The following is a 15,859-nucleotide window of genomic DNA, read 5'->3' as shown; positions in this document are numbered from 1 at the left end:
CAGGTGATTGCGGCGCATGGTGACCAGGCCCAATCCTGTGGCGCATTGCTTCAGTGCTATGCAACTTCTATCATTCCTCTTTCGTGACTTTACTTCTTTTGCTATGTCGCAATTTCTCTTTGTTCTGATTCTGACATCCCTCATTCCAGTCGTCCTTCGATAACGTTCCCATCAGCAACACAGCAGTCAACGAACTGCCTTTCCACATCCTTTTCGAGCCAAATTCGGGCTCGGCGACAGCGCCAACCTCTGATATTAATGAATAGTAGGCCTAATGCAACATCGGTGCTCTGCCGCCGAGTTCGCTGTGCACTCAAACAGCCTCACAAGAAGCGCTACTATGTATGTCGACTCAAACCTTGCTAATGCTGTAAGTTTTGCTTCTCCTCGTAACACCGCGCTCACTTCGATTTCGGTCGGACCGAATTCAAAGACAACCACTTGCAGCACACTATCCGCTCATGCCTCGCGAACCTCATCGGTTTCGCACACATATTCACTCTTCTATATGCATAGGCTCTTCCCCCATAAGTATTCAAATACATCATAAGAACCCTAACTCTAATCTCTCCCTTTCCCATCCGCATCTCCCGCTCAAACATCGCACCTCCTCATCACCGCTGATCCCATAGTATCATCGCGACGGCATAAACAGTAGTAGCGGCTCGTGCAATATGAGTGATCTGTGCTGCGCTTCAGACATGAATCGTCATACCGACGCTCAATCTCAATTGAAGGATATGAAGTGTGCATGAACCGTCACTACTGTTTGTGTCGAAACGGTGAAGAAGGCCAGCCAGCCAATGGCATGGAAGATGAGGAATCAAGCCTCAGGAGCTTGAAACCGCTTTGGGGCTCCACAACAATGTGAGTGTTCTGCGCTTCGAACATGAATCGTGATACTTACAGTCAATTGAAGTGTGCGGGGTCAAAAAACTGTTCCACGAGGGGGCGGCGATTTCTTCGTATGCAGAATATAAAGAATATAGTCGCCCCCTCGTGGAATTGCATGTCTGACTGATCCTCTTCATGCTCACCAGCACCACCTTTCCACTCATACTTCTCGTATTGCTGGCCCTCTTAACACTGGTAGTCGTCGCCGCTCCAATACTCGTCTTCTTCTTCCTGATCGGATCCCAGTCAAAACGAGGTATACAGGTATTGGAGAAGAAGCGCAGCACGGATAACTCACGTTATGGGGCCTAAAAACTGTTCCACGCGGGGGCGGCTACATTCCTCATCTTGCATGTCTGACTGGTCCTCTTCGCCAGCACTGCCGCTCCAAGACTCGCATTCCTCGTATTACTGGTCTTCTTCAAAATCGTCGTCGCCGTCGCACGAATTCCCACCACCCACATCCTGCTCCTCTTCACTCTCCTCGTCCAAGTCGCATGACATACACATATCCATGCTCTTCCCCCGTAAGTATTCGGACGCATCACGGGAATTCTATCTCTAATCTATCCCCTTTTCCATCCAGATCTCCCGCTCAAATATCGCACCCCCATCACCGCTGATCCCATCGTATCACACCGATGACATGAACAGTCTTCTTTTGACTAGTAAGTATTACAATTCACTTTCGAAGCTGCAGATCACTCACGTTGTGGGATCCCGAACCCCTTTCAAGCCCACGAGGGTTTCTGCTTCGCCAGAGCTCTCTTCTCCCTCGCGTAAGCTCTTCGCCACCACCGTCCCTCCGTCTCTTCACCACGAGGGCCATTCCAAGACTCATACACAGATGGCTCCTCCTCCTCACTCTCGTCCCCGCCCCCGCCCCCGCCCCCGCACCCCCAACAGTCATCATCCTCGTCTTGCCCCTCCTCTTCATATTCGTAGTTACTGTCGTCGGCGACAGCGCTGACCTTTGTGATATTGAGTGGCAGGTACAACAAGCCAAACGCAAGATCGGCGCTGTCGCTGAGTGCCTGTATACTGGAACAACCTTATTCAAGCCTTGCTGACCCTGTAAGTTTTCCTTCCCTCGTGATATCGTGCTCATGTCAGAAAAGCCGAATTCAAAACCAACGCTCCAGCGTCTTATCTGCTCATACCTCGTAAGCGTTACGGGTTTCTCATTGTTTATACATATTCATGATCTTCTTTCTATGTAGCCACTTCTTCCGTAAGTGTTGGAACACATCATACCCTAATCTCTTCCCCCTTCTTTGCACATCTCCGAAAAATCATACCCCCTCATCACCGCTGATCTCATAGTATCATGTCGACGACATCGACTGTTGCGATGCGTATATACTTTGATTGAAAGTAAGTATCAATATTCACGCTCGAGCGCACCATGGATCACTCACGTTCTTGGATACTCTAGCCACTGAGGTTTACTTCCACCTCTTTCATGTCTGTGTATGGGTAGACCATAAATTGGTCGTAAATACTTCCATTGATCGTCAGTATCATGATTGAATTGGAGCGCAGCACAGATTACTCACATTGTTGGGCCCGAAAACTGTTCCACGAGGGGAAACCCTTCTTCGTATTCCATGTCTGGCTGGAACTGTGCAAGGATGTCTTCAGGCAGCTGATCGTCAACCTCGATTTGTGTAAGCTTGTGTTGCGAGGCGAGGTGAGGGGGATATTCATGGATGTTGCGGAGATTCTGGGGCCATGTGGGGTCATTGACGAGAGAAGGTGGGGAGGGATATGTGGGAATGAGGGGCAGATTGCGAAAGTTGTGGATCTGGGACTACAAGGGGTCATCGGGAAAAGAAGGTGAAAGGGGACAGGTGAGCATGAGAGAAAAATCGAGCAAGGCAGCAGCGGGCATATTCGGCTGGTGCGCTCACCATTTCGCATGGGAAAGGGTACTCGGCCCATTTATTATCTCTGGGTTCTTCAGAGTCGGAGGTAGTAAATGAATCGAGTGCTTTGGCCTTGGCCTTCGGGTCTGGGATGGCGGAAGGTGCACGGTGCGTTGGGTTCTGATGTTCAGTATTCTCTTCAGCGTTTTTGGAAGTAATCAAGATCAAGTGCGGGGGAGGAATAAATTGGAAGTCAACGAGGAGACAGATCCTTGACTGTTAAAACAACAGACGACAAAGCGCCACAGCGCTACGCCACCTGCGATGGACCAAAGCTCGAGTTCATTATCCTGCACAAAGGACCAATACTACTGCCTTTTGGGGATGCGGTGTGGTTGGTTGCTCTTGGACCTTGACTCACGCCTCACGTCGTCGGTTCAACTGTAGTCATCTTCATTTGATGCAAGGTTGTCGGGGGACACTATGTACTTCGGGGGACGGGCAGCCCTAACCTCCGTCATCTGAGTGAGTGGCAGGTTTAACAAACCCAACGCTAAGACCGGTACTGTGCCATACTAGAACAGCCTTACTCACCAATACAGGGAGCCTTACTACGTTGCTCGCTCAAATGCCAATCTTGAAGTGTTCCTTCCCTCGCTCATTCTCATGCGAGCCAGGCCGAATTCAAAGCCAACCAGTCGCAGCGCACTATCTGTTCACACCTTGTGAGCGTTATGAGTTCAATGTAAGTATATACACAAGTATTCTTGTTCTTCTTTCTATCCACGTCTCCGCTAAAACCTCACACCCCTTCATCACCGCTGATCTCATAGAATCATAAACAATTGTCACGGTTCACTTTGATTTAAAGTAAGTACCATGATTCGCGCTCGAGCGCAGCACGGATAACTCACGTTATCTCATATCCAGTCGCTGAGGCTTACTTCCGCCCCTTGCATGGCTGTGTATGGGCAGACCATAAATTGATCGTAAATACTTCAGTTGACCGTCAGTATCATGATTCACAATCGAAGCGCAGATCACTTACATCGTCGGGCCTGAAAACTCTTCTATGAGGGGAAAACCTTCGTATTCCATGTCTGGCTGGAACTGTCCAAGAATGTCTTCGGGCGGCTGATTGTCAACCTCGATTTGTGTAAGCTCGTATTGCGAGGCGAGGCGAGGGGAATATTCATGGAGATTGCGGAGATTCTGGGGCCATGCGGGGTCACTGACGAGAGAAGGTGGAGAGGGGTATGTGGGAATGAGAGACAGATCGCGAAAGTTATGGATCTGGGGCCACGAGGGGTCGTTGGGGAGAGAAGGTGGAGGGGGATAAGGGGCCATGAGAGACGACTCGAGGGAGGCAGCAGCGGTTGGGATTATGCTAGTAGTACCGACATTTCCGGCTGGTACATTCACCATGTCACATTGAAATGTTCCTAGAGCGTTGCACTCGGCCCACATATCTCCCCATTCTTCAGTGTCGGAGACCACAGAAAAATCGACTTCCTTTCCCTTGCCCTTCTCGTCTGGGAGGGTGGAAGTTGCGGGAACTTGGGTTTGGTTCTGATCTTTAGTATCGAGCGATATCATAGCGATAGAAGTATTCTCTTCAGGGGGTAATTAAGATCAGGTACTGGGGTAGGAACAAATTGGAAGTCAAGAGGATGCAAATGCTCCAACATATTTAAGCAGCAGTAAACCAGCCATAGCGCAGAGCTATCTGTGGTGGACCAAAACTCGAGTTCATTGTCCTGCAAAACTATGGAGTCCAATCCTACTTGCCTTTGGGGGATTCTGTGTGGTTGTCTTTGAAGCTTGGACTTTGACTCCGGCTTCAAGTTGTAGGTTCCAGCCATGGTTTAAGGTTGTCAAGGGAGATTGTACTTCGAGAGTCATCACGGTTCACGCTCGAAGTGCGTACGTACCGGATCACTCGCGTTACCTCGAGGCGCCATTGCTAATTCACGTCACCCTCTAAGGCCAAGGACCCTTTCGCTTACCTCTGGCTACATACACATCCTCCACTTCCACTTCCCTGCGCACCAAATCTCGACTTGTGCAAAGTCGACCTCTCCACGTCCCACCAGCTTGCTTTCATCCCTTGGACTTTCCCTGATAGTCAACCAGTCGTGAGCCCTGAGCCCTGACAAACCTGTCCGCATTCAAATCGTTCACACTTCATGTCCGAGCTCATAGAATGACTCCATATCAATCCGATTCCAGTCGGTCATGATCCAGCCTTGAGCTCGCCCTCATCTACGGGTTCACTTCGTCTTCGGGTATGAAGCTCTTCTCGTGTATGTACGCATACAAGCGCTGGTTCTACAGTCGTTGGTTGCCGTAGGTTGTGGTCGAACATATTCTTTGCTGATTCGGAGTCGGCCCCGTGCGCATGCGGTATCCAACATCAGAGCGTCAACTGGGGTGGAATTTGCTGAGTATGCTGAACGGCTTGAGTTTCTGATTCAAACCTTGAGCCCTGAGGACATGCTTCTGAGTAATCTATCTGATTCCAGCTAGCATTTCGGCCTAGTGCTCTCGAAGAACGAGCCAACTGAATTCCATCCCTACACGTTGTCCTACTCAATCCTTCTTTCCTCATGGGACTTGACGGGTTTAGTCAGGAATGTCGATTTTATTTTTATCACGACGTGCCGCAATTAGCCATACAGCGCGCTGGCGACACTTGGTATCCAAGGGAGTAAGGGGGCGAAAAGAACTTGCCGTTATGACCTGAGATTCAACGTCGCGTCATCCAACATGGGGATGAGGCGTGACAACGCAATGTGACATGCGCGTTTAAGTGACATTACATGACGTGACAACAGGTTCGCTGGAGTTCTTTGTGCTTGGAAGCACATATGGTAGCTAACGCTGGTATGGTATGCTGTAGTCTCCCGTAGGCAGACCCAATAGAAGGAAGATAGGTGTTCCTTCTAGGTATGTTGTGCAGTTTCTCGCCCTCCAGGACTGGCTCGAAGCAAGCTGAGGCGCGCAGTTGATCTGTGACGCTCTTCCACAAGGACTCAGGCGATGGTATCCTGGACCAATGACAAGCCTAATTCTAGAAGGTCTAGAATCCCAAAGGCAAGAAGGCGCATATCGATGGATCATGGTGTATATCTAATTCTGCCTCTGAAACCAGGGACCCAGGACGACTACGTGATTTCACTGCTAGGCGTCACTATATCAGCCATCAATGCTACGAAAGACCTTGTTCCTATCGACCTCGCGAAAGGTATCATTGGAACGATCGCAAACTTTAGACTCGCTCTTGCACAGGTGCATTGGCGGAATACTGGCAAGTTTCATGAAGGGATCCTTAATCTGTACAGTCAGTGAATCAGGAACAAGTCCTATTTCCTGGCGATGGTCAGGAAGTGCGAAAATATCAGGAAAGTCTTTGAAAGAGCAACCAAAGGATGCTACCGAAGACGATCTACGAGGATGCTTTGGAGGAGCTTAACGCGTGAGTGTAAGCCAAGGCGATTGAATTGCCATCGAAAACTGATGCCGTGCAGATCAGTAAACAGCATCAATAATGAAGTAGCCTCAAAGAAGGAGAAACGATTTTAGCACAGGCTTTTCTCTGTCACGATCGATCGCGACCGGATTGTTGTATGGGAAAATGACTTAGATCGCTTCATCGCACTTTTCAAGGTACGGATCTGTAACTTCACCCAAACTTCTCCTGCTGAATAAAGATTGAAGCAACCGCTGGCATCGGGATCGACATGAAGATTGTGAAGAAGATGGCATCCGAACTCGAGGGCAAAGTTGCTAATATCCGATAATGTCGTAACGCACGTCGTCTTTTCGTGGGTCGATTCGCATCTTTGAAATGCAATCTGGTCTTATCCACCAGTGCTACCACCACGGACCCCCATGTTTTATGGGCGTGAGTATCCCGTAGCAGAGTTGACAAACCCCGTCGTCAATATGAGCATACCGCGTTGATCGGTCCCGGAGGTATTGGGAAGAGCTCTTTTGCCAAAGCTATCCTCCACGAGCTGCTTATCATAGAGAAATTTGCTGATAGGCGCTTCTTTGTGATCAACGATGGCCTGGATCCGTCAACCATCACTTTTTAAACATTTATGACTCGTTTTGTAGGAGCCCTTGGCATAGAGTTTACTGGCGCTCATCCTGTGCGTCAGATATCAACATCTCCCCGTTTTGCCAGCGTTCTCGTTGTCCTGGATACTGCTGAGACCTTCGAGGAGGCCCGTGAATCGTCGGCGCTCGGAGAAATACCACCCGCAATTGCTAAAATTGCAGACATCCCGGATGTCATTTTGATTCTCACGTCGCGTAGTAGAAGGCATGCACCGAACGTGCTATGGGTAACAAAGGATATTCTACCACTGGACTCGAGTTTTGCTCAAGCAGCATTCTTTCAATTATATCACCGCGCCAGTCGTAGCGATGCCGAGGAAGACATAAAGGACCTGCTCAAGGAATTGAAATTCCACCCTCTTTCCATCAACCTACTCGAAAATGCCGTACAGTAAAACGGCTGGTCTCCAGCGACATTGCTAAAGAGATAGGGCAATAGGCAAAGCAAGGTATTCGATCCCGGAAACGGAAAGCTCCAAAGCTTGTCAAACACCATGCAGCTGTCGCTCAGCTCGCCATCCATCCAGGATCTCGGCGATGATGGTCGCCGTGCTCTGACCGTCGTCGTTCGCCCTAGAGTCTTGATGGCCCCCTCGCTCGCGATTTGTTGCCGTCGCTCCTGCAAATCAACATTGTATGCGATGTTCTATACAGGCTCTCGTTTACCGTCAAGACAACTTCATTAAGATGCTCGCGCCTATTCGACATTATGCGCGAGATTTGTTGCTACCCCCTGACTCAGCTTGTTTACGAGAGATACGCGCCTTCCATTATGACACTGCCCAACGGTATTCAATGATCTTCGATCACCTAACCATCGAGCATGTAGTTGCTTTCGACCTCGCCCTCGCCTGCAGCGCACATTTGTCCACAGATCTCATGACTCTGCATCCATCAAGCTCACTGCAAGCGAGTACGACAGGGCTGTGTTTCATTTCACCGCCACGATTGAAGGTTGCGATATGCAAGGCGACTGGCTGGTCATGTCATTCAGCATTCGTGCCTTTGCGCGTGATGGCTCCACTTTAGCTGCACAACTCTTCGCAGAAACACGGGAATTGTGGGAGTGCCTCCCCAAAATTTGTACCGCTATAACCCACTCGATGCGCTGCCGGAGAGATTTTATGGATGAGTAGTCGGTCACCATTTGCAAACGTTATGTGAACATAATGAACATAAGATTCGGTAGCCTATGCACAGCGCATAGTATTCTTATATGATTACCTACTATATAAACCTTTAGCTCATCATCGATCTTCATGCAGTATTTGTTGGAAGTTCAACATCGACATCATGTTTCTTAGTATTCCTTTCTTTTATTCGCCATCACGGACTCTTTAGTATAGCTTTTAAACTCGTTGTATCGCACTGTTTGTACCTCAGCGGTTCTTTCATCAACGCTGAGGTATAGTTCTCGTTCACTTTGCACGCCGTCTCTCACTCATGTTATTTTGTCTCTAGACTCGTCTCTTAGGTACTATTCAATGTCATAGCGGTTCTTTCATCAACGCTGAGACTCGTCTCTTAGACTTCTACTTACAACAGTATTCCAATAGCATTTACACCCGAAGAGGTGTCTCTTTCCTCTTTCCGCGGCCGAATGCGAGCCGTCGCAAACATAGGGCTTTGTAAGCCACACGTTGGCCCAGGTCTGGTTTGTCTTCGCGGTCGAAGTTCATTCTCTCCGCATCTCGGAACCGATCTCAGCACGGCGGGTCTGGCACATTTTCTGTCCCCGGCTTCTTCGTCTTCCGATCTCCCGAACGCCTACTTCAGATTTCTCCCAGACTGCGCGTGCAACAGCAGTCTCTGCTGACGAGTGCTTATTCGCTGTCGTGAAATTAGTAATCTCTCTCAATATCCCTCACATACTAATTTCACGTTTCCCCGTCGATCTAGTTCGGCGGCATACAAAGCACGGCCAGCTTTATCAGTCAGTCACCCTAACGCGTGGCTGCTTGCACCGCTATCTAATCGACTTGCTTCACCTTTTCCTGTAGGTTCTTTACTTAGTCTTCCTTTAGTGATTATTATCAGTTGATGATCCCATCGTTCTAATCTTTATGCTGCGTACGTACCTCATCAATACAAGTACGTCTTCCTTCTTCCATGGCTAGCCAAGTCCATCCGTTCATCACTGCACCTCTTCAGAAGTTTACATCCCACTCCACTCCTCTTTTCAATCGTGCTTCGGATCTTCACCGATCGTCATTCCAACTCCGTACCCGAAAGACTAACGATCAACCAGCTTTTCTCCTCCAACTTACAGCCTGATGCAGATATGCTCGTGTACAGGCCAATACGTCGGACTTGATGCCAGCCTATTTTGCCATCTTGCTCGTCTGTCGACCATTAGACCGGTGCCCTGAAATTGACAGGGCCTCACTAACGCACTGCACGACAGCGTCGTGGTCGCACTGATAACGTATAGGTGATTGCTACGCATGGTGGCCAGGATAAAGTGTGTGGCGCATTACCTCAGTGCTATGCGACTTTTCTGACATTCCACGTTGTCAAAAGTCATCCTTCGACTCTCCTTATCTCTTATGTCGCACCTGCTGTTTCCATCAATTCAGGCTCGGCGACACACCGTACATTTGATATTGAGTGGCAGGTTCAACAAGCCCAACGCAGGACCGGTGCTGTCGCCGAGTTCCCGTATACTGGAACCACACAACTCACTAATATAGGTAGCTCTATTGTGTCGCCTGCTCAAACCTTGCTGATGCTGTAAGTTTTACTTTCCCTTGTTTTAGGTCTTGAGATAACATTTTCTAACAAAAATTTCAAGCCCATTTCTGGCTCGGCGACAACGCGTAACCTATGATATTAATGAGTGGCAGGCCCAACAGGCCCGACGCAAGACCGATACTGTCGCCGAGTTTGTTGTGTACTGGAACAGCCTTACAGGAAGCCATACTAGTATCATACCGACGGCATAAATAGTCTTCACTTGACAGTAAGTATCACGATTCACGTTCGAGGCTCAGCAGATCACTCACGTTTTGGGATCCTAAACCCGTTTCAAGCCCCTCAGACTTAATGCATCACCTTCCATGGCCTGCGGGTACTCTTCACCCTCCCCAGCACTGCCACTCCGAAACTCGTCTTCTGCATCTTCTGCATCTTGCAACAACTGTTCCGACTGTAAATAACACCGATGGTTCGTGGACACTTCAATTGACAATAAGTATCATGATTCACAATCGAATCACATGCATGGATCACTCACGTTGTGGGGCCCCAAAACGGGTCCGCGAGGGGGCGGCTGTACCACTCATCTTCTATGTCTGACTGGTACTCTTCCACAGAACCGCCGCTCCACTCGTGTTCCTCGTATTGCTGGTAATCTTCACACTCGTAGTCCTCCCCGCTCCAATATCCACATTCCTCAGTCTTGCTCCCCCTCTTCACGCTCGTCATCGCCGTCGCACGAATTCCCATCGCCCACATACTGCTCCTGCTCTTCACTCTCCTCGTCCAAGTCCCAATCGCCAGTCTCCATCAGCCACTGGACCGTCCTCGTCATCTTCTGCACAAAATCCTTCCCCGCGACAATGGTCGCTTGGTCCAAGACATCTTGGGTCTGACCCATCTCAGACATGAGCTCGACTCTTGCAATCCTGACTTCAGCCAGCGCATCAGCGTCCTCGATTTTTGCAAGCTCAAGTTTGTCGGCGAGGTGAATGTAATAGTCATCCTCATTGCCGACCATCTGTGCGCACCACATGGGGCCGTCGGCGAGATGGGGTGGAGGGGAATTGGTAAGCTTCATGAGAGGCGCTTCAATGTCTATGAGAAGCGGATCGATGGGGGCAGCAGTAGCGGGAGTGGCGACATATTCACCTTGTGCATCCCACAATACGTGGCATGCTGGCGAAGGGACTTTTTCGAAAGGGTACCCGCCCAATATATTTGCGGATTTTTCAACGTAGGGGATAAAAATATTGCATTCATCACCCTTGCCCTTGCCCTTCGTGTCTGAGATGGTGGAAGGTGCATGGTGCGTTGGGTTCTGATTTTCAGCATCGAACGACAGTCATGACGAGAGAAGTGTTCTCTTGAGTGTTTTGGAGAGTAATCAAGAGTAAGTACGGGGGGAAAATAAATTGGAAGTCAAGGAGGACGCAAATGCTCGGTCATTGAAGTAGCAGCAAACCATCCACAGCATAAAGCCACCTGTGGTGGACCAAACCTCGAGTTCATTGTCCTTCACAAACCACCTGTAGATGTGGGTGAGTGATCTGGACTTGCCTTTTTGGGATTCGGTGCGAAGCTTAGACCATGACTCCGTCTTCAAGTTGTGGTTTCCACTACAGTCATCTTCATTTGGTTCAGGGTCGTATATGGAGACCGTGTCTTCGGGAGTTATCACGATTCACGTTCGTAGTGTTGTACAGATCACTGACTTGCCTTCATTGTTGATTCACGTGGATCATGTCTCCCCCTAGTAAGGTTAAGGACCCGTCCCTCCTACCTACCTATAGCTACATACGCATCATCCCCCCGACTTGTGCGAAATCGACCTCTCCACATTCCATCGGCTTCTTTGCCAATCTTGCTGATTCGGACTGGGCCATCGGTCGAGTACGCATACAGTGCCCAACTTGAAGTAATATCAGAGCGTCAACTGGGGTGGAAATTCGGTGAGTACTCCGAGCGGCTTCAAGGATGCAAAATGTGACATTTGGAGGTGCGATAGATGACCTTCGGATACTACAAGCCGCGGCAAGCACCTTCGTATTGACCCACCATTGCACGTGTGCAATTCAATCAAAGTTATTGGCGTGCACTAAATGAAAAACCGGGAGGACTCAAATGGTGACCTTCTCGCAACCACTTCCTTAGTTGGGCCTTTCCCGACCATCACGCGTCTAAGTATCTTCATTACGGTGAACTTCACATTCCATGACTCAGAGCGTATTCGCACACTCAAAGTTCAATGGATCAGGTTTGCTGATGAGTCATGATCCGTCATATCAGCCCCTCGACTTGTGATCCTGCGGGGACCGTGGTATACTCTTGTATACTGACCCTTGTGATATTCGGCGTGGGATGGAAGCCAGATTAAGTCCTTGACTTGATGGCCGTGGCACTTATCTCTCAAATCACGCCGAGAAGCGGGTCAGGAGCTAGAATCAGATCCCCTCCTCCTAGGACGATGTTGGATGTTGTCAGAACAACAGCCCCTGGACTCACTTTTCTCTAAATCCATATATAAGGTTTAGAAAGTTGGACATATCAACGTGGCCAGAATAGATCATTAGTTACTATCTTCGCTGTGATTTTGCTAAACGATCACCGGTCCCTCACAAAAAGTGCGCGGGGTGGTCAATCAATTTATTTTCATAGAAGGGACCGATGCGCACGCTGCGCTACTCTGGCTATCATCGCTGTGAATAGCTGATCTATGTGGGCGCAAACGTTGGTTGGCGACGTCCAATGGCGCAGGGTACCACTGGAAATCAAAAGATTGCGCGAGGTGTTGAATTTTAAATACGGACACTGGGACAGCTGGATGGTCGCTGGTACCGAAACTCTCATAGTCTAATATTTCGAGCTCTTGCGCCCCTGCAGCCCTCTGCACCTTCGATTGATCTGTCTATGTAGGCATCAACCAGGCGTGGGACTGCATCCGGTGGTCGCCGATCTGGCGTAAATGAAATTTCCCCTGATCATGACATTACGGTGGCTTTGACGCTCGCGCTACCAGTAGGGTCCAAGATGTGGCGTCCGCTTGCGAGCCAGGATAATCGTTGGCTGCTTTGCAGACATGCCTCTGAACAAAAAGCCCTCGTGGGAGGTTTTGCCCCAGCTTTACCTTTGTCTATTACGTTAATCCAGCAGTTGAAGCGGTGAGGTCCTGGATAACCATGGTTAACAAATTGATAGAACGCTCGAAGTGACATGATGCGATTAGGGATGACACACGTTGGCCTACATATATTGGGCTGTTTCTTATCTTCTTCCGCCTTTTGTTGAAGCGCATTCGGGACGTATATGCCAAAGACATGTACTTGGCTGATAGGAGGCGGCAACTTGAGCATTGTCGTGACACCCGCCGAACGGCAGTTGACTCCTTGCCTGACAGAATGACACGCGTACATGGAGCAGACGCACATATGAAATCCAGCAGCAGTTTTAATATGTCCACATTCTAATCGGTTGCTCACGTCGCGCCCCTGTTTTTGTGGAGAAAAACAAAAGAGTAAAGGTACAAGCCAAGAACACGAAAACGCAAGTAAAGACGTTTATTGTTGCATTTCTCACCCACGCATGACCCAGCGCTCATGCCAGGCACACAACACTGCGGTAGATGCCGTGGAAGCGCTCCAAAGGAAAGCCTCCCTCCCATTGGGAAAAGGCCGCGACCTGGGTAACCAAGGCTGTAAGCACTGTACTGACCCCAGACAAAAAAAAAGTGCAGACCATGAGAGACCATGATCATGGAGAACAACTGCTGACGGGCGCAGCTCCTATTCGAGTCTGAAACGGAACAATTGAGGATCCCAAGACGGTCATCCAGCGAGATATGAAACGGTATAACCCGTGCGTGGGAGGCGGGAGAATCAAGTGCCAAGTCGGCGATCTGTTGAAAGTCAGTACGTTGATTTGAAATTGAAATTGACCCTCAAATTTTTTGTTTGTCCCGCAAGTTGACGCTGTCAGGTACTCAGGCGAATTCGGAACCTCCGTCCACGAGACCCATATATGCACCCATCGGCTGATGATGGATCGGGTCTTGCTACCGACGAATACCCGTTGCACCTATCAATTCGACATTTCTGTCGAGTGTTTCTGTTCATAACCGTCTCTGCAAGTCCTCCTCAACGCCGCGGAATCATTCTACTCGGAGAATACCGCCATTAGCAAGCGCGTGCGCGCGAGCAGCCCGTCAAGTTGCGCCGTCGTCCGGCAGGTTCGCGTCTTGTGTCTCCCTACATGAACGCAGGATAGGAGATACGCAACCCGTCGGGCTTGTCAAGGTCAAAAAAAAATAACAGATTACCGGCGTCCAAAAGCACCTCCGATAAGAACAATGGCAGTCTCCGTCTTGGACTGATTCAATGATTGAACGAATGCAGATAAGCATAGCTCCTTTTGTTCGCGTTGATGATGAAATCCGATTCTGACAATCGTTTTAAACTAGCATCTGCTTGTGTCCATATGTCGTGAGAGAAAAAACATACCATTTGCCAAGGATAAAGTTGATTCTTTGTGGTGTTCTTAATTAGGAGCGCGGAGGTAGCTCGATCATTACAAGCTGAAAAAGGAAATTGTTCTAGAGTAAGTCGTTAGAGTTCAGACCGGAGTTTGAAATAAAGGGGCTCGAATATAAGGGCAATCGTCGATGAATCCCAATTCCGTTCAAGCTCTCATTCAAACCTCCACGTCCCGTTGCTCTGTATTTTGGTCTCCGTTTCGTTCAGGTCTCGTGTAACAGGTTTCAAGACTATATTGTATTACCAGTGATCTCCCTCACTATGTCTTCAATTCAACCATCACAATCAAGTGCAAAAATCTACGTTGGGTCAGTCTACATTGTCTGACTTCGTCTCGCGACGGAGGAGAGCAAAACTGATTCGTTGCCTTCCTTGTTTTCTCCATGTAGCAATTTGAGTTGGAACACCACTGATGACACGTTGCGCAATGTCAGTTATATACCATTGTGACGGGCGGGCATGTTGATTTGGGCTGCTTCGCTATGTCATCTTCGTCTGAAATTGTTCTCGAGATGCATCTTCTTACGCGTTTTTGTTTCTGGGACCGTTGCACAATATAGGCTTTCAGCGGATATGGACCAGTGCTTGATGTGCGCGAGTTATCTTACCGAGTTAATCTTTTTAATTGAGTTGATCCGTTCAGTCTATCGTCATGCGTGACCGTGACACTGGCCGTTCCCGAGGTTTTGGCTTTGTCACCTATGGGTCGACTGAGGAAGCAAACCATGCTATTGCCAACATGAATGAGCAGGAGCTTGACGGCAGGAGGATCAAAGTAAATCTCGCTAATCCTCGCAGCTCGGGAACCGGAGCCAGCGGTGGAGCTGCATTCACAGGTTATGGCGGCGGCGGCGGCAGCTATTCTGGTTCGTAGCCTCTGCAGATGTAGTAAGGGTGCTGAACATGCTTCTAGGTGGTGGTGGTTACGGCCAGCAACCTGCCTATGGAGGCCAGGGCGGTTTTGCTGGAGGTCAGGCAGGCTATGGTCAAGGTGGCTATGGCGGCTACCCAAGTGAGCATTACGTCACCTTAATGTGTCTTTTCATTCTTAATACAACTTCTAAGGCGGAGGCTATGCAGGCGGTTTCGCTCCGACTGGCTACAGTGGTCAGCAAGCTTATGGTCAGCAAGGTGGAAATGGCAATCCAGGTGGTTACGGTCGTGGCTATTGACCATCTCTGGCACGTACATTCGCTTCCTGATCGTCCAAATAAGCTGAAACATGTACTACCAGCTTTTAACATATGTTCCCTCGGACATCGATATCATATTATGCGTTTCATGCCCGATCTCCTCTTCCATATCTACACCCTGCTTGTTCGAGGCTCACACGTCTGTGTGTCCCTTCTCAGTCTCATTTTAGTCTGAATTCAACCACAATTCAGTTTGTATTTGTATGTACAGATATATCCATTCCTATGTCCTTGTCCTCAGGGTCATGAAACACTATCCATCGTTACTTATGCTGCTCACCTGGCAAGTATTCGATTCGAGGTCCCTGGGGTAATCCATGCCGTTACTTTCTTCAAGATGTAGACTCCGCGTTGGCGGTTTGACTGAGCTGGGGTTGTATCGTATTAAGGAACCCGCGTGCACCTTCTGAATTCTGAAAACGTTCCCAGTTATCGGCCGAAATCTACGCTTTTAGTGATCGGTCTTCAGATGCAAATGAACTTCAGGTATGTCTCTCGCATTAACACTGCGTATATCCAATCTGAGGAGTGTTTACCCTATTCCGGAACGGCGGGTATCGCG

General features: G+C 49.1%; 4 protein-coding genes across 4 annotated transcripts; 1 reads left to right on the top strand and 3 right to left on the bottom strand.

The window, feature by feature from the left end:
- Positions 1-1,625: 1,625 nt before the first annotated feature.
- On the bottom strand, positions 1,626-4,355 carry EDB91DRAFT_1246420 (uncharacterized protein; the record flags this gene model as incomplete). Its single annotated transcript, XM_041322660.1, has 5 exons — positions 1,626-1,935; positions 2,451-2,704; positions 2,805-2,939; positions 3,704-3,755; positions 3,808-4,355. 5 exons carry the CDS (start codon positions 4,353-4,355, stop codon positions 1,626-1,628), a joined length of 1,299 nt encoding a protein of 432 aa, XP_041179499.1.
- A 4,201-nt stretch (positions 4,356-8,556) lies between these two features.
- On the bottom strand, positions 8,557-9,327 carry EDB91DRAFT_1080433 (uncharacterized protein; the record flags this gene model as incomplete). Its single annotated transcript, XM_041315230.1, has 5 exons — positions 8,557-8,711; positions 8,754-8,776; positions 8,960-8,994; positions 9,120-9,223; positions 9,276-9,327. The coding sequence occupies 5 exons, from the start codon at positions 9,325-9,327 to the stop codon at positions 8,557-8,559; spliced, it is 369 nt and encodes a 122-aa protein (XP_041179498.1).
- Positions 9,328-9,817: 490 nt separating this feature from the next.
- EDB91DRAFT_1121484 (uncharacterized protein) lies at positions 9,818-10,750 on the bottom strand. The gene is made up of 5 exons (XM_041318232.1): positions 10,730-10,750; positions 10,316-10,675; positions 10,191-10,281; positions 9,895-10,026; positions 9,818-9,840 (listed from the first exon to the last, which is right to left on the bottom strand). Exons 2-4 carry the CDS (start codon positions 10,654-10,656, stop codon positions 9,895-9,897), a joined length of 564 nt encoding a protein of 187 aa, XP_041179497.1. The 5' UTR covers positions 10,657-10,675; positions 10,730-10,750; the 3' UTR covers positions 9,818-9,840.
- A 3,506-nt stretch (positions 10,751-14,256) lies between these two features.
- Positions 14,257-15,734, top strand: EDB91DRAFT_1121450 (uncharacterized protein). The gene is made up of 7 exons (XM_041318231.1): positions 14,257-14,412; positions 14,494-14,533; positions 14,665-14,694; positions 14,748-14,970; positions 15,018-15,116; positions 15,170-15,285; positions 15,339-15,734. The coding sequence occupies exons 1-6, from the start codon at positions 14,366-14,368 to the stop codon at positions 15,274-15,276; spliced, it is 546 nt and encodes a 181-aa protein (XP_041179496.1). The 5' UTR covers positions 14,257-14,365; the 3' UTR covers positions 15,277-15,285; positions 15,339-15,734.
- Positions 15,735-15,859: the final 125 nt, after the last annotated feature.

This window comes from Suillus paluster (assembly GCF_016628075.1).
Source record: "Suillus paluster strain FC165 chromosome Unknown EDB91scaffold_14, whole genome shotgun sequence".
NCBI classification, from domain to species: domain Eukaryota; kingdom Fungi; phylum Basidiomycota; class Agaricomycetes; order Boletales; family Suillaceae; genus Suillus; species Suillus paluster.
Note: the sequence above shows the minus strand (reverse complement) of the source record. Positions and strands in the feature narration are given on the sequence as shown.